Below are 27,600 nucleotides of genomic sequence, written 5' to 3'. Positions count from 1 at the left end.
CAGAAAAAAAGAAAATCTTTTCTTAAATAATATATTCTTTTTATGAGTTTCAACCTCTTAAAAATATTTTTGGCTTGCGGCTTTGCATTTGGCAGAAAAAAAGAAAATCCTTTCTTAAATAATATATTCTTTTTATGAGTTTCAACCTCTTAAAAATATTTTTGGCTAGGATATCATTATTCCCAATTTTTATTAGAATTCGTTGATAAGCTATTATATTAATTATTTATTTGCGTAATGGTAAGAGCTGTGTACCATGGAAGACTGATCTATATTCTGTGATGGAATAGGAATGCATGATTTTCCTGGGCAAAGTACTTTTTTAGCCTTCTTGACATATTTGTCTTCAGTAAGTGAAATAAATGTAATAATATTTCGTCTCCATTGTGCATTCCCCACATTCTGACATCCTAGCTTCCTTTGCCTTATTGTTTTGCATTTCCTAATAGCACAAGATATTCTGCAATATTATCAAGGCCGACCATCTTGGGGATGTGGAGGATGTAGTTCACCCAGGCAATAAGATTTTAGATCCCTTGGGCCATCAAAAACTAAACACTTTACATAGTCTAGTCAAACTTTTCTGGCAATTAAAAACGTTTAGTTTGCTGGTGAATCGATGACACAAATTCCAGTACGGAAAGTGATGTAAGTTAACGTAATTGCTATGAAGTGCTCTAAAAACGTAGTTGTAAAGCCCCGGACGATCTTCAGAGAGGTCAGTTTTGTTGACCTTTGTGAGTTGTTTCTACAATAATTGATAAACTTTTGCGACACTTCTATCACATACTTGAGTACCACCCTATTATATTACTTCCCCCTCCCCCCAATCTGTGTGCAGCGACAATTTTTGAGAAAAAAAACATAACAGAAAAAAGTGGAAGCATTTCGAAGGATAGGTTCTTTCCATCTTTCGGTAGCTTGAAAAACGATAGATTGTTGATCATTTTTAATTTTGATGCTATACACTACATAGAATTAAAATTATACATTCTGTCCTATACACGTCATCTAACACGAAGAAGAATACATTTTCAGTGCTTACTTTTAATTCTTTTACTTTGCTTTTAAAAAAATATTTTACAGTCCCTCAATACTTTTAGCACTCAGTCCTCGATATGGAGATGACGTGTATAGGACAGAATATTATTATATCTTCACGATACTGCCCGGAATATATTCAGAATGGCGTAGAGATATAATAAAATATCTTCTGCTTATAGATCTGTCTCCTTGTAGTCTTTTAAATATATATGATTATAAATAAACGCGAAAAGTCTTATGAAATAATAAATATCTGTACGTAGTTTTTCATTATAATATTTATTTATATTTACTAGTGTTATATGTAACCATATTCTCTGCTATGTGATGCAATCAATTTGATTGTTTCGGTGTTATTCTAAAGATTTTTAAAACAACTAAATATTTCAGATAATTTTTTTTTCACTGCAGAATGCGTTTTTCTGTAAACTTAACTGGCGAAATACATTTGTTATTTAGTTATCACAAAACAGTAATATTATAAATGTATTGTGTGTATGTGTGTTTTGCTTTATATTTTAAATTTAAAAAATTATTCTAAAGAATGCCCTATTTTTTACAGGATCACCTACAAACAATATTTGATTATCAGATAGAGTTTGACAAACTAAACATGAAAGCTCAGCTCCTCCTAGAAACGTACTCCGATTCTAGCATTTCAAATGCATTTACCCTTCTTTCAAGAAAATATGGAGCCCTCGTATCATTTTCAAAAGAAGTGATGCACCAACTCGAGCAGCACTTCCAAGAACACCAACAGCAACAGAGTATGTTCAGCGAATGCATTGAACTGATTGACGTTTCGAAAGAGAAACTTAATGATTGCTGCACACCTTCAAGCAGCGTTGACGAACTTAATGCAAAACTCAGCAGCTTGAAAGTTCTATCAAACAGCATGGACCAGGCCCAAAACAAGATAAGATATACCATGGAACTAACAGAAAAAGTTATTGCAAACACCGATTCATTTGGTATGAATGACATTAAAGAAGATGCGGACAATCTGAAGGCTGATTTTGAAGAATTGTTGAAGGAAATTGCAGCAACACAGCTTAGACTGACCGAACGTCTTGCGGTGGTTGGAGAATTCAACAAGACTTTAAGACAATTCAAAGTCTGGTTGGAAGAAATCGATAGCGAAATCGAAGCTACCGGCAAGCAAGAACTTAATTCTCTAATTGAGAAGAAATCGGTCTTAGAAAAATATAGCACCATATTGAAAGATTTACAAGCCCATGAATCTACGGCTAAACGCTTGAAAGGTGACGCTAATGATTATCCGACCGTTCGAGATGAGATCTTGGAATGCTTAGAAAAGTATGAAAACTTTATGCTTATCACACAAAATTGTACATCTCAACTAACTTCAGAAATCGAAGAACTGGAAAAATTCAAAAGCGCCTACGCCGCTGCCGAGAGCTGGTTGAGAGACACTAAAATGTCTCTTCATAACATCGGTCTGCAAGCAGATAGTATAGCTGCAGTTGAAGAAAAGTTGACTTTGTTTAAGAAACTAGAAGAATCTCTGCCTGAAGGAGAAGGTTTGATTAAGATTGCAAATGAATTAGGCAATGCTGCTGGCAACAACATGGGATTTTTAGGCAGGGAACGCATATCCAAAGAACTTGAAGCTCTGAATTCTGCATATGAAGAACTCCTTATGTCTGTCAATGAGCTCAAATTTGGCTTGGAGCGATGCCTTGATGCTTGGAATGAATTCGAAACATCAAGAAAAGAAGTTGAAAGTTGGTTATCTGACATGAAAAATAAAATTCGACCGTATTTGGAAAGTAGTCCAGATATCCATGATTCCGACAGGCTCGGGAAGTTGAAAGAGATGTATGATGAAATTAAAGAACACAAAATTGATGTTGATTCTCTCAATACTCTTTGTGAGAATCTAGTAGAAGCTAGCTCATACTCGGCCTGCAGAGATCCAGTCGTCTCCATATCTGGAGAGTACAATAATTTATCTTCAAATGTTTCAGATACTATCAGCAAATTAGAAAAATACATCTGCAACCAAGGAGAATTTGCTGATTCTAAGAATGAATTTTTGTCGTGGTACAGCCAAAATAAAACTGTTCTTGATGAAAATAATAACATGAAAGGCGATTTAGATACTCTTCAGAAGCGAATGAATAATGTGAAATCCGTTAGTGGTGCACTGCCAGAAGGTCAACGACTTCTTGATTCAACTATTGACTGTGGTAACAAAGCACTTAGAGTTTTACCTGATACAGCAAAAGCTAAAATTAAATCTGAAATGGATAACATGAAGGATCAGTTTTCTGAATTAAGTAAGCAAACAACTGAAGTCGTTAGCGCATTATCTTCTGTTTTGTCTAGACTTCAAGAATTTGCTCAGAACAAGAGCAAGCTGAAAGAATGGCTGGATAATATTAAAACAAAAATACCCGAAAAGCTTATAATTAAACCTGACATTGTCGAAGTCCGAACTCGCATTGAAAGCTTCAAACAAATTTTCTCTGATATGGAAAATCATAAATCTCAATTGAAAGAACTACAAGTTGAGGCCAGTGAATTAGCCTTAAAAACTGGAGGTGAAAGTGAAATATCAAAAGTTGAAGAAATTTCAGAAGATTTCAAAACAGTCCACCAAAAAGTTAAAGCATTACTTACAAGACTTGAAAAGGAGCTATCCACTTTACAGTCTTACAACCATGAACTTCAAGAAATTGAAAAATGGTTGTTACAAATGTCTTTTAATTTGATGTCTCACCATTCTTTGCAAATCTCAAATCTTATTAAAACAAGGGAGCAAGCCAATAAACATCAGCTTCTATTAAGAGAGATTCAAAATTATCAAAAGGTAATTGATTCATTGAAAGTCAAAGGATCATCAATTATAAATGACTACAAGAATGATGCTCCAACGATTGAAAATCAGATTAACGGCCAAATCACTAACATTCAAGAAAGTTATGATTCGCTTTTGATGACAGCAGAAAATATCCAAGCTCAACTTGAGGATGCTCTATCCAAATTTAAAGCATATGAAGACAGTCTACTACTATGCGAAAGACTTCTAAATGAAACAAGACCATTTATTTCCAGTGGTTTGGATGCATCAAAGCTATCATCCGAAGATGCCCGGGACAAACTGGATATGGCGAAGAAATACCTGAAGAATCTGATAGATGGTCGAGAAAAACTGCAGCATGCAATTCAAGGGTGCGTGGAAGCAACTTCCTCTATAAGCAGGCCATCTAGTCCTGATGTTGGTTTTGCTTCTTCATTACCAGAAAAGGAAATGCAGATAAAAATGCAACTCCAAGATTATATAGAACAGCTGCAAGCATTTTCAACATCTCTGGAAAATATCGTAAGTGAATGGGAGACTTTGAACAAATCGAAAAATTCTATTGAAAAGTGGATTGCAGAAAAGGAAACTTTCCTTACCACCCTGGAATCCAAACCTCTGGATTTTAACATAGAAGCTTTAAATTCTCGACTTCATGATCTCGAGGATATTAAGATACAAGTAACAGAAAAGGAATCTGAAATAGACAGTATAGAGAGAAAAGAAAAGAAGAGAAATGACTTGTCTGAAGTAAATCGTCTAAGAGAAAAACTAAAGCATTTAGATGCCCGAGTTAGTCAATTGATGAACCAGTGCCTATCACAGAGATTGACTATTGAGGAAATGAGAGTTATATTCAGCGAAATCGAATCTCAATTAAAATTGTGCGATGAAAAGATTGATAATATAGAAAAACAAATGACTGCTGGGTCTGCTCAAAAGAAACAACTCATGCAGCAAAGTCTTGAAGATCTAAATTCAGTCGATGTGCTTTTAACAAAACTGAAAACCATGACGGATAAATTAAGAGACCAATTCTCTGAACAAAGCGAGAAAGAAATTCGTAATAGAATAAGTAATTTAGAAAAACGTCTGGAAGATCTTCGAAATCGGTGCATGCGAAAAATCCAAAGTATCGAACTGATCGAAACAAATGTGAATTCACTGTCATCTGAACTTTCCTCTATCCAGGAATGGATAAATGAGAAAAAACTGCAGCTCAAATCTTTACCAAAGCCTGGCTATCAGAGTGCTTGTATTGAAGGTGCTCTTCAAGAAATAAAATCAATCCAAAGAGAGACGCTAAATAAAGAAATTGTCATACAGTCTACTGAAAAGAAGGTCGAAACAATATGCGTCGACATTGATCAGAAAGAAAGAGATTCTTTGATTCATGATATGAATACTTTGAAATCAAAATTCGATGACTTGTGCAATGCATTAGATGCAGAGTTGTCTAAATTTGATACTTTCCTAGCCAAAAGCAAGCATTTTGAAAAAGAGTTGGATGATATTAAACAATGGCTTATTGAGAAAGAACGTCTTCTAAACAGAATCGAGTGGTTCCCAGGTAAACAAGAAGAACTCAATGAAGCTAAATCGCAATTCACATCTGAAGAAACAATAATCAAGAAATATGAAGAAATGACTATAACAAATGTGTATAAGCTCGGCAAAGACCTAGAAGAACTGTGCAACAATGATGAATTATCTTCTCTCAATTCTGCCCTTGAGGAAATTAAGAGATATTTAGACCAGGTGAAAAAACTGTTGGAGAAAAATATAAAAGAAGTTAACAAAATGATCGAAGAACAAAAGATAATTGATGAATCTCTAGATAAGATACAGTCTTGGCTAACTGAAGCCGAATCAATTTTATCAACAACTTTGCGTCTGGATGCATCCATTGAAGTTATTGAAGAACAAAAATCTACTTATAAACAGCTAACAGATGAAAGCAAAAAGAGTTTTGAAGAACTGATGAAACTTCAAAGTGCATCTGATAAAATTTTGCCAAAAATGAAAAGCAGCAACAAAATGCAATTGGAAAATGAGCTGAGAGCATTGAAAGAGCGTCTTCATCGAATAGAGGATGCTTTGAATGAAAAACTACAACTACTGGATGAAGCCATGGTACAACAGAAAGAACAGAAATGGCAACTTGAGGAAAGCAGTAGAAAGCTTGAAGAAATAAAAGAAGAAATCCAGCATCTCAGCAAACCACTTGGTCCTTTTACAGCTGATGCAGAATTCGTAGTCGAGAGCTATGAAAAAATTCTTCATCGCCTCCTAGATCTCAACGAACGGCTACAAGGCATTAAACCTCTTTCCAGTTTTCTTAACATGTATAACAACTTGCTTGAAAAGTATAGTGAAGTCATCCAACAGGTTCAAGATAAGTTTGCAAAAGCCAAACAGTCTTTGTCCATCCGAGATCAATACCATACTCTTGTGAAAGAAATAAATGAGACTGTTTATACTTGTCATGAAAATTTAACCACTGTAAATGAAGAAAATATTCCATCTGATAAGAAACTTGTCAAATATCAAAGCATACTTGATGACGTTACTCAGTGTGAAGCTACATTTACCAAAGCCAGCGATAAAGGCGAACAGATTGCAAAAGAGGGAACAGCTAATGACTGCAATAAAATAATGGAAGAACTTCAGAGGCTGAGGAGCAAACTGAATGAACTGAAAAAAGCCGTAAATAAAGAAAAAACTCAACATGAGAATCTAATAGCGGAGCAGAAGAAATATATGCAGGAGATGGATCATGTCCTCGGGGAGTTAAGAAGTGGACTTTCTGTCATGCAGTCTCAACCACTGCTGAAGCTTCCATCTAAAGATGTCCAGAAAGAAATACATAAGCATAAGGTATGTACTACAAATTTTATGAATAAAGGTTTCCTGAAGAGATATAATATTTTCTTACATTCATTAAATATTAAGTTTACGATCCTTTGAGCTTTTTATGCAATATGAATATTTCCATAGCAAAGTGAATTACATATTAAAATTTTTGCTTTTACTTTTCAACATGACCAAACTGTGCGAATGATATATATGAAGTAAGCTGTGAAATATGTTTCATATTTTGACAAAAAAAAATGGAATTGAGAAAAATTATGCTTAAGTTAACTTTGAAAAATTGTTTTAAAAAATTGGAGTATGGCAATAAAATTAAGTTTGTGTATTTTAAAATGCAATAAAAATGTTTTTTGAGGTACTTTGTTCAAAAATTATTGCGGAGAACGCTAAAAATTCTTCAATCCCCATTACACCCTCTACACAGAATCATAAAAACTTTTTCATATTGCAATAAATCTTTCTAGAAGCAAAGGAAAAAAAGTTTTCAAAATTCCATTTGAATCCGCCAAAGGGATGTTGGATTGGATAAGATTCAAATAAACGAATTTTCAATTTTATATAAAGATATTTTAAAATTCACAGATTTTTTTTTACGAATTTATTTGATAGCTAGGTTAATAAAAATTTTCATCGATTTGCCTGCAGCCTATTTTAGCCCATCAGCCTTAGGCAGTTGTTAAGCATATTGTACAATATAGTGAAAATATTTTTTCAATATTATAAGTAATCTTGCGCTAATAGGATTTGACACTTCTGAATACTCTACGGAATATAAAATATGATAGTGATCGCCGACTATCATAACTGCGTTAAATATTTGTTCGAATTTTTCAGGACTTAGCATCAGACTTAAAGAAATGGCTGAGTGAAGCATCGGTGCTTACCAACCAAATCGATGCGGAGCTTCAGACGGAAAGTCTTCCAGGATCATTTATGGAACAAGTTGAAGAGTGCAACTTATTTCAACAAACACTTGTCCTGGCTATGGATGAACAACTCCAGTATCTGAAGTCTGCCTATGAAGTTCGAAAAGAGTTTGAGAAGATATCTGATAGTCTTAATACTTGGTTGGAAGGTGCAGAAAAAATGCTTGATGTCTCATCCAATGGCGTTGACTTCCAAAGTATTGATTCTACTTACGCAGAATTGCAGGTAAAATACAATGTATTATTATTTTTTAATTATATCAGAAATCTGCAGAGTGCAAATTGAATATTGAAACTGAAAATGAGAAGAATGTGAACGTTTTTAAAATACAGTGTGTTCTCTTTCATCGTAGTCAATAGTTAATTTCCAACCATTAGAGATATATAATTCTAGTTAGCATAATGCTATATTTTTATATGGTTTAAGTCAATAAATGCATATACTAATCAGTCATTGTAATTTATTTCAATACAATTCTTAAATAAATTAATTTAATTGTCTGAATTTCTAAACAGTTTTCCAGGCATGTTCTTGGCAGAATATTTTAGAATGTTCTAACTGAGCGACAAAAACAGATCAAGGCATGAAGGGGTTTTGATATGGATCATATTAATGTCTGCTTCGAAGAATATCCACCCATCATTCTTCTTCAAGACTATTATTGATTAGTTTAAAATAATGAAATTCCTAGCTTTATAACTCGGTTAGTTCTATAGCAGTAAACTAAAACTTCTTTAACTTAAAATGTTAATGGATAAAAAATATTTTACTAAATATGTTTATTAGGATGAATGAGATATACGATTCATTATCGTAATTTTATCATTAGTACAATTATTGACTCAAACTACATAAATTATTTTTATGTAATTACTGTGGCATAGAAGAAGTTAAGTGGCTCCAGGGTTAAAGTATGATTTTTTTTTTCGCATCTATTCACCATCAATGTAAACTGCGGCATGGTATTGTTTTTGTTCCCTTTCATCGGATGATTTTTTCTTAAAAAAGGGGCAAATAAGCACTCAAGTTGTGTTCAAATGACGTTTCCTAAGACGGGTACTCTGAACATCTATACACCCTCCCTTGGCCCTTGATCACCAAATTTCTGGTCATTTAGCATATTTTTTCAATAGGAAATATTATATACCAGTCTCTAACAGTTAAAATTTAGCTTAGATCCACTATTAGAATGAAAACTCGTGTATAATTTAGTATTTGAATGTCAATGAATAAAATGGTGTGTCCCTTGTTACTTTAGTGCCTATTTCTTAGAAATATTGCTAATTATTTATGTAAAGGATTTAAAATGAATTTGAATTAAATTTGAATATAATGAATTTTAAGCACGTTTCTGCTTTTGCTCTATGTTACGTGACAGACGTAAATATTTTTTAACCGCAACTGTCTAGCCTTTTAACTGTTTTTAATAATTTAATTATTCATCTAGCGACCTTCACTTTATTCTTTTGTATGAACAAGCCTTATTTAGCAGAATTAATAATGCTGAGAAATTGTCCCTAATTGCTTCCTCGTAACATGATTCCCCATCATGCTTATACTCTTGTAAACTCGAGATGATTTCATGGTCACATTTTGAGTCAAAAACCATTTGATATTCTTTTCATAGTTAGCTGTGAATGATTTGGAATACGACGGTGCCATATGAGTAACAGAATTATTAATTGTTACATCATTTGCAATATCAGGATAAAGAGGGATCAAAATTTCAATACTGAGTTGCAATGTTTCGCATTTGGATCCTTTTTATCTAGGCTTTGTTATGCACTTATTTATTTCATGGTCAATGGCGACATTGTTGTTTCTTATATAAAGTAAGAAAATATTATGAGTGTTTACATCTTCCTAGTTACTTATTAGAACATCGGGGGGAAAAAATAATGTTCAAAATTTTTTTCGTGTCTAATTTTTTCCCTTTAAAATACAAAATCTGAACGTATGAAGATTATAATATTTTCTTTATATTAGGGTGTCCCAATAGTTTCTTTCTCATCGAGCTATGAATGGCCTTATCTGGCTCTACTTGTGCAAACATGCAGGCTTATCTGTTATCTATTAGCCTTCTATGTCATCGGTTTCAGTCGTCCCAGAGCTCTAAACTGTCGCAAAGTCGTGACTTTATTCCAAAAAAGATCTTTTATCCATTTGGTGGTATTGGAAATGTGTAATTTTCTAAGAGCTCCTTCCTCAAGGTGAAACAATAAATTCTACGAAATACTGCCATCAACTGGATCAATTAAAAGCTACCAAAACAACAACAAAAAAAAACGGCCAGAATTAATGAACCGGCGAGGTGTTGTTTTTCATCACGGCAACGCGAGACCACATATTGCATTAGTCTTAAGAGAAAAGCTTTTACAGTTTGATTGGGATGTTTTACCGCATCCTGCATATTTTCCAGATCTCGCTCCAACTAATTATTCTTCGCAGTAAGCACTTTAAATCCACCAGCGAAATAAAAGCGCGCCTCGAGGATTATTTCTTTTCCAAAACACAACAATTTTGGAAAGATGGCATAATGAGGCTTTCTGAGAGATGAAAAAAGGTAATAGAGCAAAAGGATTCTTATATAATAAAATAAATAATATCTTAAACAGTAAATATTGTGTATTCATTTTATACTAGAAATAGGAAAGAAACTTATGGGAACCCTAATAGATCGTATATATGAAAATGTAAAAACAATATTATTATATTTTAACAATTTAAAAAGTCAAAAATACCTGTATTTTTATTATATTCATGATTAAACGGCGTTGTTTAAGCTTTTTTTTTTTGCGGGGATTGCTTGGGTATTTTTTTTAATTGCGAATAAACAATTTTCATTTCCGCCAAATCTTACAGAAATTTGTTCATTTTATTTATTATATTGCAACATTTAAGTATTAATCATTAATATTCACTTATTGACTACTTTTGAGAGTTTATTTATTTATTTATTTTTTGTGCTTTGTTTTTAAAAGTCCAATAATTTTTGTAACATTGCTGTTTCTATATTTTAATGTTAAATTAATATTAAGATATATTTATCTTTTAATTACAGAAATACTTTTCCGACATAAGCACTTACGAAAACCAACTGTCTGAAATCCAGAAATTGGGTTCTCAAATCCATTCAACTCTGCTGGACGATCAAGTTTCTCTCTTGGAAGCAGAAATTGAGTCTCTGAAGCAAACACTTTTCAGGGTTGTGAACTCGGCTGACAAAGTCATCACTGAAGTAGAGATAGATTGCATTTTATGGAAGGAGTACAGAGAACTTTTTGAAAAAGTTTCGAATCTCATCAAAGCCCCTATTCCGGCAGAGAAACCTGTTTCCATCTCGGGTCTGAATACATCGATTAAAAAGCTGTCCAATCTCTTCAAAGAAATGCAGAAAAATCAAACTTTGATCAATGAATTGAACGAAAAAGCACGATCCTTGAATCGAAAAGCTAACATGGCTTCAGCCGATGTCATCAATCATAAACTGTCCAGCCTCAATAGTCAGTGGCAAGATCATTTGTGTTCCTTGGAGAGTCAAATTTCTGCTTTGACTGATATTCTGAATCAATGGGAGGTATATTCCGAGGTAGACAAAAATATACAGTCATCGCTATTGACCTGTGAAAGAAAATTGGAAGATATAATGGCGTCACAAACTATCAGTGAAGATAGTTTAAAGGTAAAGTTTTCTTCCTTTATTCTTAAATATGTATTCTTTGAGCACAACATTCTTGGCTGTGTACGAAATTTTAATTTAACCATGCATGAATGATGATTATATTTTTGTAATCAAAAGCTCGTACTTATTATTTTAGTATATAATTGATAGATAAAGAAATATCAAGATCGAATATATAGCTTTTAGAATGTTCGTCAGCATTTAATTGTTCCTAGATTTAATCTAGGATTTATTTGTAAAACCAAAATTGAAGATGAACTGCTCCTATATGCCGTAGATAAGTTGTACTGTCTTAATAATTTGACAATGCATCATTCCGATCTAACTTATAATCTGGCATTTTCAGAAGAACAATTGAAAATAGTTAAATGGGAAATAATACATTCAAATTTTGAACTTGGTGAGAAATAAAGAATGCTGCAGATTTTGAATTATATTCTATAATATTTATTATAAGTTTTGAACAGTTTTCTGTAAAAGTTTGTTTTGCTAAATTTTGCGTAATAAACAAATGCTGTTTCAATACGTTTTTAATCTCCATAAATCTGGCTGTTTGCTAGTCCGATATCTCTCGAGATATTAACCAGTTAACTGTTTCGACCTCTTCGGAGAATGCATATTAAAATTGTCATAAACATATATGTAATGATATTTTAAACTCTTAATTTAATCCAAATTAATTTCCAAGATTTTATCTTAATTTAGCCCATCGTAACTTCATTCTAAAATATTCTCTTATTTCGTGATCCAATTCCACTTTCGGTTTAATTAATTCCTCTGTAATGCGCCATCAGTACTACGTATCAAGAGAAAGTGATATCTTCGGTTGCCCTTGAAAAGGTGTCAAAGGTCACCACGTGTATTGAATTGACGCCTGGCCAGAAATCCTACGTTATATAAGACTAGTGATCATTTGTTCGTCTCTTTTTGCCTTCTGCTTTTGTGCCGCGCTATGCCTTGTAAATAATCATGTTTGTCTCCCGAGAGAGAATAAAACGGAATTAAAAATACCAGTCTCTTCACTGTTTCGAACCTGCATTCTACTTAAACCAAAAATATGTTATATATATATATAATTAATTAATTAATTTCAAAATAACTAAACAATTATTATATAACTATAATGAATGCCATTGAATAAACTCGCCATAACGCAAAATGTTGTACTTTCTCCATGACGTGTATACTCGGTAAAAACAGTTAACTGGTAAAAAGTCTAATGTATATGTTTTATTTGAAATTTCATATGAAAATGATACATAATCCCGTCTTCACCAATTGCATCTTGAAGATTTCCGTAGTTAGTTCAAATAAAAGGAAAAAAATGTAATTAAGAGCTGCCAAGAATGCTACAATTAGTAATATATCAATAACCTATAGTATAGCGTCAAAAGTAAGGATACATGAAGCAAGATTTATCAGATTTTAAGCAAAGTTCAGAGTTTTTTAAAAGCTTTCGAAATATTTATAAAAAATGGTGCCCGAAAAACTGTAATCTGTCAGTGGAGGTCTTGCCCTTCCGGTTCAATTCAGTGTATAAATGGATTTTTTTTTTTTTTTTTTTTTTTTTTTTTTTACCATTTTATTCGCCTACCTGAAATGCGTAGGCCGCAGAATGGGTACTGTAGAACGTGTCTACCTCGAAGCCGGCAGGACTATAATAAAATTTCGATGTATCCATTTAATGGAATGAAGCAAAACTGCTTTTGGAAACGTGCAAGAGGACTAAAAATGGCAATAAATATTGATTTTTTATTGCAATTTTGATAAATAATGCATAATTAATAAATAAACAAAAGATATTCTTCGTAAATAATGATAATTTTAAAGAATTTTAAAGTAATAACTATAGTAAATAAGTAATTTCAAATTAACAAGCTATATTCATCGCTTTGAATATAATAATTTTTGTGTGAAATTTAAAATAAATAGAATGATTGACAGCTTAAAAGTATTCAAATTTAAAAAAAAAACAAAAAAAACAGACGAAAACTTTGTATATTTTTTTCTGGATTTTATTGAATATATTGTACAGCAATAAATTAAGGGCCTTGAAAGTAAAACTGTGTCTGAAAACGTATAAAGAAAAAGGAAACAACAATTTTTTTTAAAATCTAAAAATGTCAGTAAATATAGACGCTTACTGAGCAATTTCGATAAATAATGCATATTTAATAAATCGGTAAAAGATGTTCTTTGTAAATAGTAATAATTTTAAAGAATTAAAAAAAAATTTAAGTTTTAATTGTAATAAATAATTTCTTGTAATTAATCTGTATTATTTTACAAGCTATAAATTTTACTCAAAAAAGAATACATTTTTTTGAGTAAAATTTAAAATAAATAGAATAATTGACATCTAAAAAAATATTCAATTTTTTAAAAAAAAAGACAAAAAAAATATTATCTTGTTTTTTTTTTTCTGTATTTTATTGAATATATTATACAATAATATATTAAGGACATTGAAAAATTGTTTCGGTCATTCAGGATTTAACTAATTGAAATCACACGTTCCATTTAACTTAATGAAATCTATTTAAAAATAAAGAATAATCTTTTACGAACTAATCAAATTGTTTTGAATGAAATTAACCAAAATTCGAATTAGTAATGATATTTTACAATAGAAAATTCAGGTAACCAGAGAAAAACATTTGCATTTACTGAAAATTTTAAATTAAAAACTTTTAATTAGCCAAGCTCCATTGTGTCGCATTTGATCGAAAAATTTTCTTGAAAAGCATTCAATATTTTCTTCTCTATTTCTGTAAAAATTAGAGTAGAGGGTTAAATGTTTTGCAAATGAAAAATTTATAATAAATGGGATGTATAAGATATATATAATCAGCACGGAAATATATACCATTTGTTCCAGTATTCGATTCCAAAAATATGCTTTAATGTAGGAAATCAATTCGTACGATTTTTAAAAAAAGAAGAAAAAATTAATAAATTCTGCTTCCAAAACTATACAATAAATTAATTTAATTTACTTTGCCTTAATTTTTAAATTTTTTAAACAATTCGAGTAATCTATAATTTATTCATAGTTACTTCAATATATTTGTTCAGTAAGCTTATTTAAATTATAGTGCAGAATTCTTGACAAAGTTCCATCCTTTATTTGCAAGTAAATAACATGAAATGACAGGTGGTCATTACACTACTGAATCAGCTTAGCATTCGTTCCTGTCACTCTGGCATACTAATAACTAACTTTGGTTCTTTAGTTTCATTTCTCTCCCCCCCCCCATCCCCAAATCCATGATTCCATCCCCAATTCCTTTCTTTCAATATTTTCAATTATTTTAATTGTTTTTTGTTTTTGCCTTTTTCCAAAAACATATGATTCATTAATTGCATATTTTTTTTTTGTTTTAAATTTCATAACCCATTGTCATTTAATTGCAAAAACTACACTTTTCTGCCTTTTTATTTTAAAATGCAAATCACATTGTACAGTTAAAATCATTGTCTTTAAAATTGTTTTTTTAACGAAGTAAGATCAATACTTTTCCAATGTGAATGATTTTCTGCCGATATTTCTTTCTTTTAATGCTTACATTACTACACCAAAAATAGGTAAAAACATTTTTTTAAACGTGATAATTTTATTGACATTTGTCAAATAACTATATTACTTTAAATTTCTTGTTAGTTAATATGTTATTTTGTTACTCTTTTTTTTTTCTAGCCTTTTTTTTTTCCCCATTATTAAACCCCTACTTTTGTCGTGTACCCGTACAAATCTCAAGTCACAAAACTAGGTCACTTTTAGATCACTTTTACGGGGTTAAAATAGCATATTCTGCTCCACATCCTCTGGTTAAAATGTAGGAATGTGAAAATGTGGGGAATCGAGCCTCAGGCAACTTTGTTTTGTCTTGTACTTCGATCATCTGCTTACATTTTATTATTTATTTAATGTCTGTTTCCTCCTTTCATAACTTTTGAATTTTGTCCTGTAATTTATTATTTAACATCCTTACATGAAATTCCTTTATTGCATCATTAATTAAAATATCTCAGTAAATTTTTTATTGGATAAATGTACGATTAGGATCAGGAATTAGGTTACGATGACTTTTTCTTCTAGCAAAATTTTAAAAGTGAGAACGCATCTAAAAAAATCTCCGATTTATCAGATATGCGAACAAACTGACTTTAATAATTATTTTTTAAAAAGCATTTAAGAAGTTTTACATTATTTTAATTGTACTTAATGGATCCGAAAGATTTCCCTTGCATCAATTTTTTTTTCAGAAATCTATTTTATCTTGTTTTTTATTTAATCTTGTAATCTTTATCTAATCTATTTAATCTTGTTTTAAATTTCAAACAAAATTTCATCACAACTAGAAATGACTAGAAAATCATCAAAATTGAGCATGAATTTCAAAAATGGTGCTTCATTACTTTTAGCTCTTTTTTTAAGATGCTGAAAATGTTGTTTAAAATGATTGTTTTTAATACGTTAAAAATGTTTTCTGCCGAAATTTTAATTAATATAAGTATTGATACCATAAAAAAATTTTATGAAGAAATTCACTTAGAAAGTGGGCAAGTGATGCCACACCATAATTCTGTCTTTTTTCACGATATAAAAAGCTCAACGCCTTTTATATAAAACCAAATAGCAAACGGAATTTCTTTCTTGATCTGCCATGTCAACATCGACTTAAAAGGTAAAAGCAATCAAGAGGTGATGGATCAAGGAATAGTTCTTAACGCAATGGAACAAAATCAAGGAATTCCAGTTTGTCTTCTCATTTTTAACTAGTTTATTGCTCCCCGTTCACCCTCTTCTGCCAATCTTGTCTTCTGTTAGATCCCTCCCTCCCTCTCTTCGTTTAAAGCTAGCTCCTTTTACGATTACAGACCTTGGCCTTTTGGCCGTGAATATGCTCCTATAAACTTTGTCAGATTTCGCAAAAGCGCGTGTCTTTCATAATAACAAGTTGCATTTCTGATATCAGTAGCTTTTATTACTTGCATTTGTTCGCCAACTTTTGGAATTAAAAGTCTTTAGAGTATTTTTATGGAGCCAACCTCTTTTCAATAACGCCACCTAATTATAGAAAATAATATTAGATCAGCTCTATTTGAACTGAAACTTGCTTTAGGATTTGTGGGTCATTCATTTATTTCGCGTGTTCTTAAAAGTTCAAATATTTTTCCCTGTCATTCTTCCGATATTATTTGAAGAAGTATAAAGCATTCGCATATTTATTATATTTGAATTTACTATCTTTTTTTTAATTCATACTTAGATATAATATCTTTTATTATTTCGTGTTTGAATTCAAACAGTTTAGTTGGTTAATCGCCGATTTTGATGTTATAAAAATCTTATATATATCAATATGTATTTAAAATGTATGAAATAATCTTGATTAAAAAAACAACAGGAGTGGTCTTTCAAAAACTTTCTCGCATATTCTCTAATAAACTTATCATTCCAGAGAACGCTTTGCATGGCATTAGCTCACAATATTTACGAAATATTAATTTTGGCTTGAATTTAGCATTTTTACTAAATCTATGTGTCATTGCTTGGTAATTAATCGTGCCGTTAATATTATCAGAAAATCGAATTAGTGTTTTAGACGCGTGTTTCCCAACCGATTGAAGTAAAAATTTGTCACAAGACTACACTTGTAGTGGCAAAATCCCTTACCAAATTTGATATATTTAAGTTATTAAGTTTTTGAATTATCGCGTTTACATGTTTTTGAAAGTACAGATCGACAGACAATCAACCTGCTATTGGATTTAGCTCAAAATTTGATCGAAATCTACAAATTTGGTATAAAAACCGTATACAAAATTTCAACCTTCTAGCTCAAAGCGTTTTTGAGTTATCTTTGTTACAGACAGAGAGACAGATGGCCATTTTCCAAAAATGTGTTTTTCGAATTCAGGGAAGCCTAAAACGTGGAGATTCGTCAAAATCTCAACTTTTTTGACGATCATTATACTTTCTCTGTACTACGCATACGAGAAAGCAATATGTGTAAATAAATGCTTGCATGTTAGTTGGCTTATATTTAAAGATTCTATTGGATCCGATGTCTGTGGTAGATCAGATCCGGCCTTCTCTATGATTTGGCCCGGGTGCAAGAAACCAATTGGGGCCCTACATATTTTGCAAAGTCGAAAAATATACAAGAACGAACACAAATTACTACTGCATGTTTATTTAATTCTGATCCATAAGAACAGAGTCGTATTTACTTAATAATTCGATAAACTTTTTAAAAAATCCGTTATTAGGCGTTCTTATTATTCCGTGTTCTCGAAGTGGAAGATTATTACATTCTAAAAATATAATCACATCTACAATTCTTTAAAATGGTAATTTAAATCATTTCATTTCCGTATTTATATTAACTTGATTTGTTTTATTAATAGAGGAACATAAATTTAGTCATTTCAGCTACTCTTTCCAAGCAATAAATGAATTAAGTGACAGATAGAACGCTCATGATCTTGAATTACAGTTGATAGCTTTCTCCAGTTATTATAACAACTGTAAATCATGTAGATTTTTCATTTCCTCTGGAAAATAATATACAGGCAAAACAAAATACCGAGTCGCGTTTTTGAATAAATCAGTCAGTTGCAAAATTGCTTTGCTCCAATCGGCACTTTTTTAAAAAATTAGTAAGTAGTGGAAAATGATCTACCTTTGCATTCTTAGCAAGAACTCCTCTGTGTTGACAGGTCTATTTTTAACATAAAATATTTTAAACTTATCATTCATAATGCTTGGCCATAAACTAAGATCATTTATACTCTCTAGATCATATTTGTTATTGCCATTTTCGTCATTACTTTCTGATTCAATCATATTTGTATAAAATATGGTTCTTCAAAGATTTTTCACTTTCTACACTCACTGCAAGATTGTGTAGTTTGTGCCAAACTTTCTTTGCCAGTTTAAGCTTGAATTGTAACTTCTGAAGTCAGAGCAATTTCATTGCCAAAACTACTTGTTGACATGAAAACAGATATCCTCATAACTTTTTGAAATATAGCTTTTCTTCTTTTTTTCTATTCTGCTAATTTTCTTTTGATTGACACTCAGTCTTGATACCCAGAGGGATATTTCCTTGGCATGGACATGATTGGATCTAACAATATTAAACATTTTAAAGTATGAATTATCAAAGTAATATATGCAATTTAATTTAGTAGTTGAGATAAATGACCGTACTTTATGCTTATAATATGCTGCACACTTGCACTAAACTGTAATATATCTGTAAACTACGTATATTTCAAAACCCATCGATTTTTCCAGTTAAATTTCGTCCTCTCTTTGTTCCTTCCCGCTATTACCGTTCAGGACATTATTTTAGTTCTTGATCCTGTTGAGGCCCCTCAATCGCGAGGCCCGGTGTATAGCATCCACCGCACCTCCCAGATGGCCGGCCTTGTGGCAGAGTCTCGTTTCGATTAAGGCACACTGAATTTAGGCATGTTGGGGGCGTACTTTCGTCCACTGTTTAGATGTGAAAATTTTGAAAATAGGATTCTGTTCTGGTATTTTTCTTGTCACTTGAGCGAAGTTCAAAATTTCGAGAGATTTTCACAAAATATCTCTTGTTAAGTTTCCAAATATTACTTAATGTAACAAATCAATCGTAAAGTGTACTTTGATATTCGGAATAAAATTCGGGGGTAAAATATAATCTGATGCGAGCATTAATGGTAAAATCTAAATCATAATAATAAATATAATCATAATAATAAAATAAATTATACATATTGAATAAGTAGAGAATATACAAATATACATATTATGAAATATAAGCAGAAATTTGAAAATAAAGCCCTCGATGATTCTATCGAAAATAATATGGCAATACATATGAATTTAGCGCTCTGTGTAATCAATGAGAAAAAAAATCTCCAAAATTTTTGGATTTCAAAACATAATTCCTTAAAACAGGCCAGAGTAAATTATTTATATAATCATGTTTCCTAAATATGTCTTTATGACGTAATTTGGTGATTAATCGTGTTTTGTTTTGTTTTCAAAAGTAATTGAATTGAACTGCCAACGAAGTATTATTGACCAACTATTCAATCGCTGTTATATTTTTGTATATGTAGAGAAGAAGTAGATTAATTTGAATGAAGTTTGAAATTTAAAAATTTCGCCATAGGAATTTTTAAGAAAAAAATTTTTAATACCAAAGAGTTCGAAAGAATATGGTCAGTAGAGTTCTTCTTTATATAACTAGAAAAACGCAAAAAAATTGTATTTAAAAATAATTCTTAAAAAATATGCCTCTTCTGTAATATCCTAAAAACAATCTATTTTTGCATTCGCTTGGAAAATATTGTTAGAAAATCTGTATTTTCTCGGCATTTGATATGAATTTTTTTCATCAAATATAATTTACAAAATTGCAGTGCAAATAAATATGTTACTAATGAAATAAAAGTAAAGTTAATTTTTAAGAATATTATATAATGTATTTAGTTCGAAAAACAAGTTTCCATTTAAAAGTTAAAATTTCGCATTGTTTTTAAATTATTGAGTGTTCTAGATACTAGTTGTACTGCGTATTTCGATATATGTAATGCAGTTATTATGAATTGTTTCTTAGTTAAAATTCTTTATTTTTTTATTTAATACTTGAAATTAAATTTTTAATCATAAGTGTTTTATATATTATAATTTGTTTGTTCATTAATTGTATATTATTCATTAAAATTTTTAAACATTAAAAATGAATATTTATTGCCATTCTTAGTGTAATAGTTGCCTTAATATGTTAATTTAAGACCCATTTTTTTAGATTATATTTTTTAGATAAATAAAATTTTTGATCAAAAATTTTTGAGATAAATAGAATTTTTATAATCAATTTCGAATTAGCAATATTTTATAATATACATAAAGATATAAATTTAGCATCATTATTTAATTTTTTATTACCAAACGATTCTAGAATGCATCGTGTCATAACTTTCATCAGTTCTCATTGATGAGGGGGGGAAAAAAACTCTTATTACAGGAACTTTTATTCAATCGGACTTCCAGATTCAGGTCTTCAATGTCACAGGCTTTTGTTTCATTTCCTCACGTCGGCACGTCGGATGTGTGCGTCATATTAGTTTCGTCTGTGAAAATGTAATTCGAGAATTAGAAGGGCACGGAAAAAAAATTCTCTGTGAATAAACAGTAAAAAAAGCTCCGCATTTTGTTGAAATTCCCCCCCCCCTCCACTTAGAAAGACTTACTTTAGAGTATTATTACTTCCTTATGGAATAAGTAAATTTATACAAGTTTTCACTTAAAATAAGGAATCCGAGATATTTTTTCCGTTTGGTATTTTACTCTTGGAATTCCTAAGATGAGTTCTGTTTCTCTTACTGAATGCATTAGTGAAGAGGGGCGAGTGGTCTATTTTTAAAAAAGTTTACTAAAATTATTTTTAGGAACCATTCTATATTGTTCTTTTTTTTTTTTTTAATTTTGTTTTTTTGCCGGAATTCTGTTTTTTATGTATATTAAAAATTATTTTTCAGGAATTATCTTATATTGTTTTTATTTCATAATTTTGTAAATTTAGTAAGCTTCGTCATTTTTTTTTTTATTGTTGTTGTACGAACTTTAAAACGATGTAAATATGTTCTTTGAACTGTATCAACAAATGACACCAAATATTTATCATCAGTGGTTTAAGAAATGTAGCAAATTTATGTATTAAAGTGATACGTTTCAGTTTTATTTAGTGCATTGTTTGTTAGAATGATGAGAAACGAAATTAAAATCATTATAATACATTATTATCATTTTTCTTATATGCTATTTTTTATTTACTTTAGAGCTACGTTAATTATTCATAATAAACTGTGGAATTGATAATATACTCTTTAAAATAAATGTTGATTGCCAGTATCAGTATTTTATTTTCTGGCGAAGTATTCACCACAAATCTTTGATAATTAAGTGAAATTTTTATTTTAGTATTCCGAGGGTACAATCGCGATTAGTGTTTTAGATAGCCATATTATCGCCAAATAACAAATCGCAATTTTGTTATTATTTACTGTGTGTGAAAATTACTTTGTAAACGTTCCCCTTTAGAGTGCCTGTTTTGGTTTCAGTATCAAAACCATCACTCGCGTTCAGAACGCTGTGCCCGCCCACGTTCTTTTGTGATTGGTTAATTGTGTTAAGTGGTCATTACGTAACTGTTATTTTTGAACGGTATGTTTTGCTACATTGCAGAACTTGTTGGAAGAGGTGAAGCAAGTAGGGAGTGCTATTGACAATCTCACGTCGCTGTCGACCGGTGTTTTGGCTTACTTGAACAGTATCCCGAATGGTTCAGAGGCTCAAAAACAAATCAAGACCCACTTGCAAGATGTTCGCAAACGACATCAAAAGTAAGTTAGCTCGTTTTTTTTTTTTTTTTAATTATGAAGTTCTGATGGTTTATTTCCAATTTTAATGACATAATTTTAAATGTATTTAAAATTGATTACTCATTAACTTAATTGAATTTTTAAAATTTAAATTATAAGTTTCAATTGCATTTCCCACTTTAATTTTTTTTTGATGTTTAATTGTTTATGACAAAATTTAATATTAATTAATTTATTTTAATTTAATTTAATTATGTATTTTTTAACATAATTAAATTTAAAATCAAGTCATAAATCTGCCAAATATTTAAAAACAGATATATTTGTCATTTTCCCCTTAAAATATTGCTTTTTTATTATTTTTAATTTAAAAAGTGTTGTTTTCAGTGCCTGCTTTTCTATATCATTAATAGAACTTGGAATATATTTATTTGCTTAATTTTCATCAGGTTAATTTGTGACATTGAAAGCAAACTGAAACAAGTTCACGAAGAAAATAAAGCCATGAAGGATTTGGAAGAACAAGTGACTGTAATTCAAGAAAAAATTCATACAATAGAAGAAAAGATTAAGCTGATTGATTGCTATATTGATGATTTGGACACTGTTGATCAGACTATGACAGTAAGCACATTTCTCTACTGTAAATAGTTTTGAAACTTCCTTTAGCTTAGAGAAAAAAGGAGAAAAAAAAAAAGAGGAAAGATTGATTTTGAACATTTTGTTACTCTTCTGAATTAGTTACTAATCTGAATATATTTTTGCTAACCAAAACTTCATTAATGTAGTAAAAAGCAAGTATAAATAAGGGAAATATGTTAACCTTCAGTGTGAATGATGATAAATTTGTATTAAAAAATTCATGCATTTATCAACTTCTAAGTTTAATATTTTTAAACAACATTTTACACCGTAAAACTTTATTTTCTAGAAATAATGATTTTAATAATCCATTTTTCAAAGAAATTAAAAATTTATACAACTTGATATAAGAAAACATAATATCTTCTTTATATTAACTGTGATTATATTATTGATTATCAAACCACTTTTTAAACTTGAAAAATTTTATACAATTTCAACAACAATTTCTTTGCCTTTTACATTAATTTATAAAATTTATTTAAATGGACTTATAACATCCAATTTTGGATTTATTGCTGTCTCATCGAGTATTTGTTTTAACAATCCATTTGATAACAGATATCGATATGATTTAATATATAACTTCAGCTATTTAATGATGCTTTGCTGCTGTAATCGTACAATTGAATGTGTATAAAATTCATAATAGTGAATAATATTAGTATATAAGTGAATGTTCTTGCATTGACTTTCTTAGACTATGAATCCTAACCACAGATATGGTCAGCATTCATGCTATTAATGGCTATTAGAGTTCCATTATTAATGGAACTCTATAATAAAGATATTGCAGAATCATCTGCATTGATTAACAAAAATATTTTAGGAAAAATCATGATTTGTAATAATTTATTAATATTTTTCAAATAAATCTATGTATTACATTTTTTGTTTATTATTAAATGGTGGTATAATTTTCTGTTTTATTTTCCTATTTTTGATATTCTTTTATCTGGAACAAATTTGTCAAACTTAGATGAGGTCCCAAAATTTTTGCAACTGGATAAAGATTGCAATTATAAAAAAAATGAGGATTTCAGTGTTTAAAATTTATTTAAAAAAATATCATTTAATTAAAATAATTTGTTTTATTTTTATTTATTTATAGTAAACTAAATTATCTGTTTAGTATTTGAGATAGTGTATAATCTTTTTCAAAGAATTTACAATTCTCTATTTTTTAATAGTATTTCATTTAAATATTCTTTAAGCAATTTTATTAATTGCTGGATTATTATTGATACTAATTATTTATTAATAATTAGGCTGTTTACCAATTTATTCTTCATGTTATAAGTATTTTAAATGTGTGCCATCTGTGGGTACGAGCAACTGAAATTTCTTTTGAATTTTTTTTAATGTTTTAAATTCAGATGTTTACATTAATTTTTTTCATTTCAATCAGATTAAAATGTTCCCCATGAATATTTTTCATTTTAGGAAGTGCGAGAAGAAGTGACAACTATTACTGAAACTGTTAAAACCATCACAACTAAAACAAAAGATAACTTCAAGAAAAAAGATTATACAATTCCTGATTCAATTACCAAAACTCTGTCATCTTTGGAACTTCTGTCTGAAGCAACAACAACTATTCTCGAAGACAAAGAACGTGAATACAAAAAAGCTAGAGCTATAAGAATAGAATATACAGAAGCTTTAGATGATGTAGTTGCATGGCTGAAAAAAGCACAAGAACAGCTGCAAGATAAATCTAATTTACCAGAAGTTGCACTGGAATATATAAATGTAAGTATATTTTTTGCTTATGATAAAGTAGAAAATTATGTATTCCTACTAAATAAAAAATTAGTATTTACCTACTTCATTCAGGATGAGTTTTGTAATACTTCATTTTCAATGTCTAATACTGTTTATATTTTTCATAATATTAAAATTTTAAAATTCCATATATTAAAATAATACAAAATTATTTATCATTTATTTTATTTTTAAACAATTTTGCCTGGTTTTATGTCATATAATGCTAATCACAATTTTTTATAATCTAATAATGCAAATACTGTATTAAAATAGATGAGATAAATTTTAACATGTTTTCAAATTTTTATCATTTGCCTTAATTGCCCACAGATTTATTGGTTAAGTACATATGTTATGTGTTTAAATATACTAGAGGTTTACTTGTAATCTTTACTTGAAACTAAATAACTTATTAAGAATATCAGTGTAGTTTTTACTTGGCATCAAGACTGCAAGATTATCATTTCACAGTCACATAATATTTGGAGATTCTACCATGAAAATATTATATTAGATATTCTTTTTTTTTTTTTTTTTTTTTTTTAGCTACCATACCTAACATTATCCTTGTAAAATTAAATGCTGCTTTACAGCAAAATTTTGATGCCTTATTAAACTACAAATATAAATTGAATTTTATCTTGAAACTAACATTTTAATTATTAATTTCATGACTTGAAATATATATTAATTCCTTTCTGTTCTTTTATAGGTTTTAATATCAGAAGTTGTGCCAATAAAATCCAAACTGGACATTGTTCGCAGAAATGGTTTATTAATTTCTGAGAGTACTAGAAGCCCATCCGAAAAACAGATAATTCAGAATTCCATAAGTTCCCTCGAAGATCAGATGAGTAAAGTAGAGTCATGGCTCTATGAAAGAGAAGTTCAATTGAAAGAAGCAGTGAATGCACTTCGGCAGTTTTTGGAATCACAAAATTTCATACAATCTTGGATACGAAAAGTTGAATCATATTTGTCTCAGGACACTGAAATTCTGTCATTAGCAGATGCCAAACAAAAGCTGTCTGACTTGCAGGTATGTTTATTATCTTTAATTTAAGTCTTTCTTCATTTTAAAGGAGTTTTTAATATAAATCAAAATATTTGAACAAATCTGAGCTTAAGTTTAGAAACAAATGATAAAAATCTTAAACTTTGATAGTAAGAAAGCAATTTCTATAACTATAAGATTTTTTTTTTAATGAATCTAAAAATCACCTCTTTTGTATATGTCAGCTGTGGCCTAATGGTGAAAGCATTGTATATCTAAATCATTTCAATCTGAAACTTGTGAGTCCTATCCTCAGATTTTGCTATTAACAAGCATTGACCTGTGCACTTTAGCAGTATGTTGTTAGCTTCAATTAAGTTGACTATTAAAAATTGTCTTCCAATTGAAGACAAAAGGTGGACCAGTTTTTCCTAAAATTTTTCCAAGTTGGAAACATATCTCTTTATACTGTAGTTAAGTAATTCTTTAATCTTTGGTAATACCTAGATGTTCCAAGATCGTTTTAACCAACAGTAGCTTTGACTCATAGATTTCACATACTTAATATTTAGTCTATTAAGCATTCATATGTTTGCTTTTTCAAAAATACTTAGTTCTCAGATTTAATTCAAAATACAGTATATTTCAACATTATTAAATTGGTTCAATTTTTTTCCAGGGTTTCTCAAAAGAATCTAGTCAAGTTCAACAACATCTTAAAAACATGACAAAACGTTTTGAAAAGATTGGTGAAGTGTGCAGCACAGGTGACTTAGCTGACATGCTGGATAACATTGAACAAGATGAGAGCAGCACCGATAGTCGACTCCAAGAACAGCTGTCTCTGCTTCAAGAAATGGTAGAAGAGTGGGAGCAGTGTGAAAGGAAGATTAAAGAAGTGGCATCATGGGTCGAGAAAGCGAAGACCAGCCTTGAATCGCCCCACTTTAAGAAGCGAAGTTTGAGGGATCAGCTTACTACCAGAGAGGTTTAACTTCCTTTCATTTTTTTACTATCATATAGTTTCACAGCAAATTTTAGATTCAATTTCTTTTTTCTGCTTTTAAGCATTAACAATAATTTTTAAGTATTTTTAAATCTGGATTTATTTTTGTAAATAATATATGGCACAGTATATGTTTTATAGTAAAACTCATTATGTTACATGCAAAAATAGTTACAAAAACGGTTTAAGAAGCATCTTCGTCTGAATTTTTTTTAATTTATGGCTCTTTGGATTTTTATCGAATTCTGTAGTTTGTCAAAGGAATAATGTTAAAAAGAATTCAGATATTAACTATAGAAGAGTTCTGCTTTCCTGTTGAGATAGTATTTTTTTTTTATTCAAGAAGTTTTCTTTTTTTTTTTTTTATGAACTGTACATTCGTATTTCATTTCTTTTTGTCTTAATATGTTATTGATTTTTCCTTTTTGTCCTCCATAATCTCTAGCTGTGTAATGATTCTCTAGCTTTTTAGTTTAATGTTAATATTTATTATTAGATATTATTTATTATCTCTCCTTTCATTGCATTGATTTCAACATCTAATTTCCAATGTAAGCTATAATATATTGTCACTCTTTTCTGAATTACAGGTCTTCCACCTCAACAGCTATTCTTATAAAATTGTTTAAAACTTTCATAATTTTATTTATAACATGAAAATATTGCTGGATATTTTCTTTCACTCAGTTCACTTTATTTCATCTACATTTACCTTCCATATTTATAAGAGAACTTTAAATGCTAAATATGTTATTTATTAATTTCTTTAACTGTGAGTTATTGAAATAATTTTTTATTGAATAGATGTTTTTAAAATTTAAATAGAATATTCAATAGTGAAAGCTTCATGATCTGTAGAATTATTTGTTTTCCAAAATCCTATTTTCTAATTCATCCTTTACTGTTGAATTTTTAGGTTCTAAATTCGTTTACAGAAGAGTAAATAAAATAAATATATCATTGTATAATTTTTGATTTTTATGTTCTTTACATTTTATGCAGAGCATTAAATTTTCCTTTATTCTAAGAGTTTCCTGGTCTTTTTTGTAGAAAATGATGTCTGACATGTCAGTACAGAAGACTAAAGTTTTAATGGCACTTGAAAAACTTCAGGTTCACTTAAGATCTCATATAGGTTGTCAGCATCAAATATTAACCAGAGGGCAAAGTGTACAAGAGGAACTTGAAACTTTACACTCACAAGTTGAAAAACAATGTGAAACCCTGCAATTGTGTGTTGTACAAGAAGACCAATACCAACAAGATCGACAAGCACTAAAACATGCAATTTCACAAGCTGATCACCAACTAAAACTAGCTACTAGTCCCAATATCAATGTTGAAGAGAAGGAAAAACTGAAAGAATTGCAGCAAGTATGATACCTTTACTTTAATTCATATGTCTCTTTTCTTAAAATAAATTATTTTAATTTTCTTTATTTTTTATATGCATT

At 29.9% G+C, this 27,600-nt stretch overlaps 1 protein-coding gene across 4 annotated transcripts in view; it reads left to right on the top strand.

The window, feature by feature from the left end:
• LOC129981204 (muscle-specific protein 300 kDa-like) overlaps window positions 1-27,600 on the top strand; it is a 293,675-nt gene that overhangs the window by 210,155 nt on the left and 55,920 nt on the right. For all 4 annotated transcript variants that reach the window (XM_056091946.1, XM_056091947.1, XM_056091945.1 and 1 more), the window contains 9 exons: window positions 1,607-6,745; window positions 7,574-7,891; window positions 10,728-11,348; window positions 21,601-21,758; window positions 22,187-22,361; window positions 23,823-24,131; window positions 24,859-25,185; window positions 25,820-26,128; window positions 27,197-27,520. In XM_056091946.1, coding sequence (XP_055947921.1) covers window positions 1,607-6,745; window positions 7,574-7,891; window positions 10,728-11,348; window positions 21,601-21,758; window positions 22,187-22,361; window positions 23,823-24,131; window positions 24,859-25,185; window positions 25,820-26,128; window positions 27,197-27,520 — 7,680 coding nt within the window. The remainder of the gene's footprint in view (window positions 1-1,606; window positions 6,746-7,573; window positions 7,892-10,727; window positions 11,349-21,600; window positions 21,759-22,186; window positions 22,362-23,822; window positions 24,132-24,858; window positions 25,186-25,819; window positions 26,129-27,196; window positions 27,521-27,600) is intronic.

The sequence above is a fragment of the Argiope bruennichi genome, chromosome 8 (assembly GCF_947563725.1).
Source record: "Argiope bruennichi chromosome 8, qqArgBrue1.1, whole genome shotgun sequence".
Classification (NCBI taxonomy): Eukaryota; Metazoa; Arthropoda; class Arachnida; order Araneae; family Araneidae; genus Argiope; species Argiope bruennichi.
The sequence above is the reverse complement of the archived record's forward strand: the minus strand, read 5'-3'. Positions and strand labels throughout refer to the sequence as shown.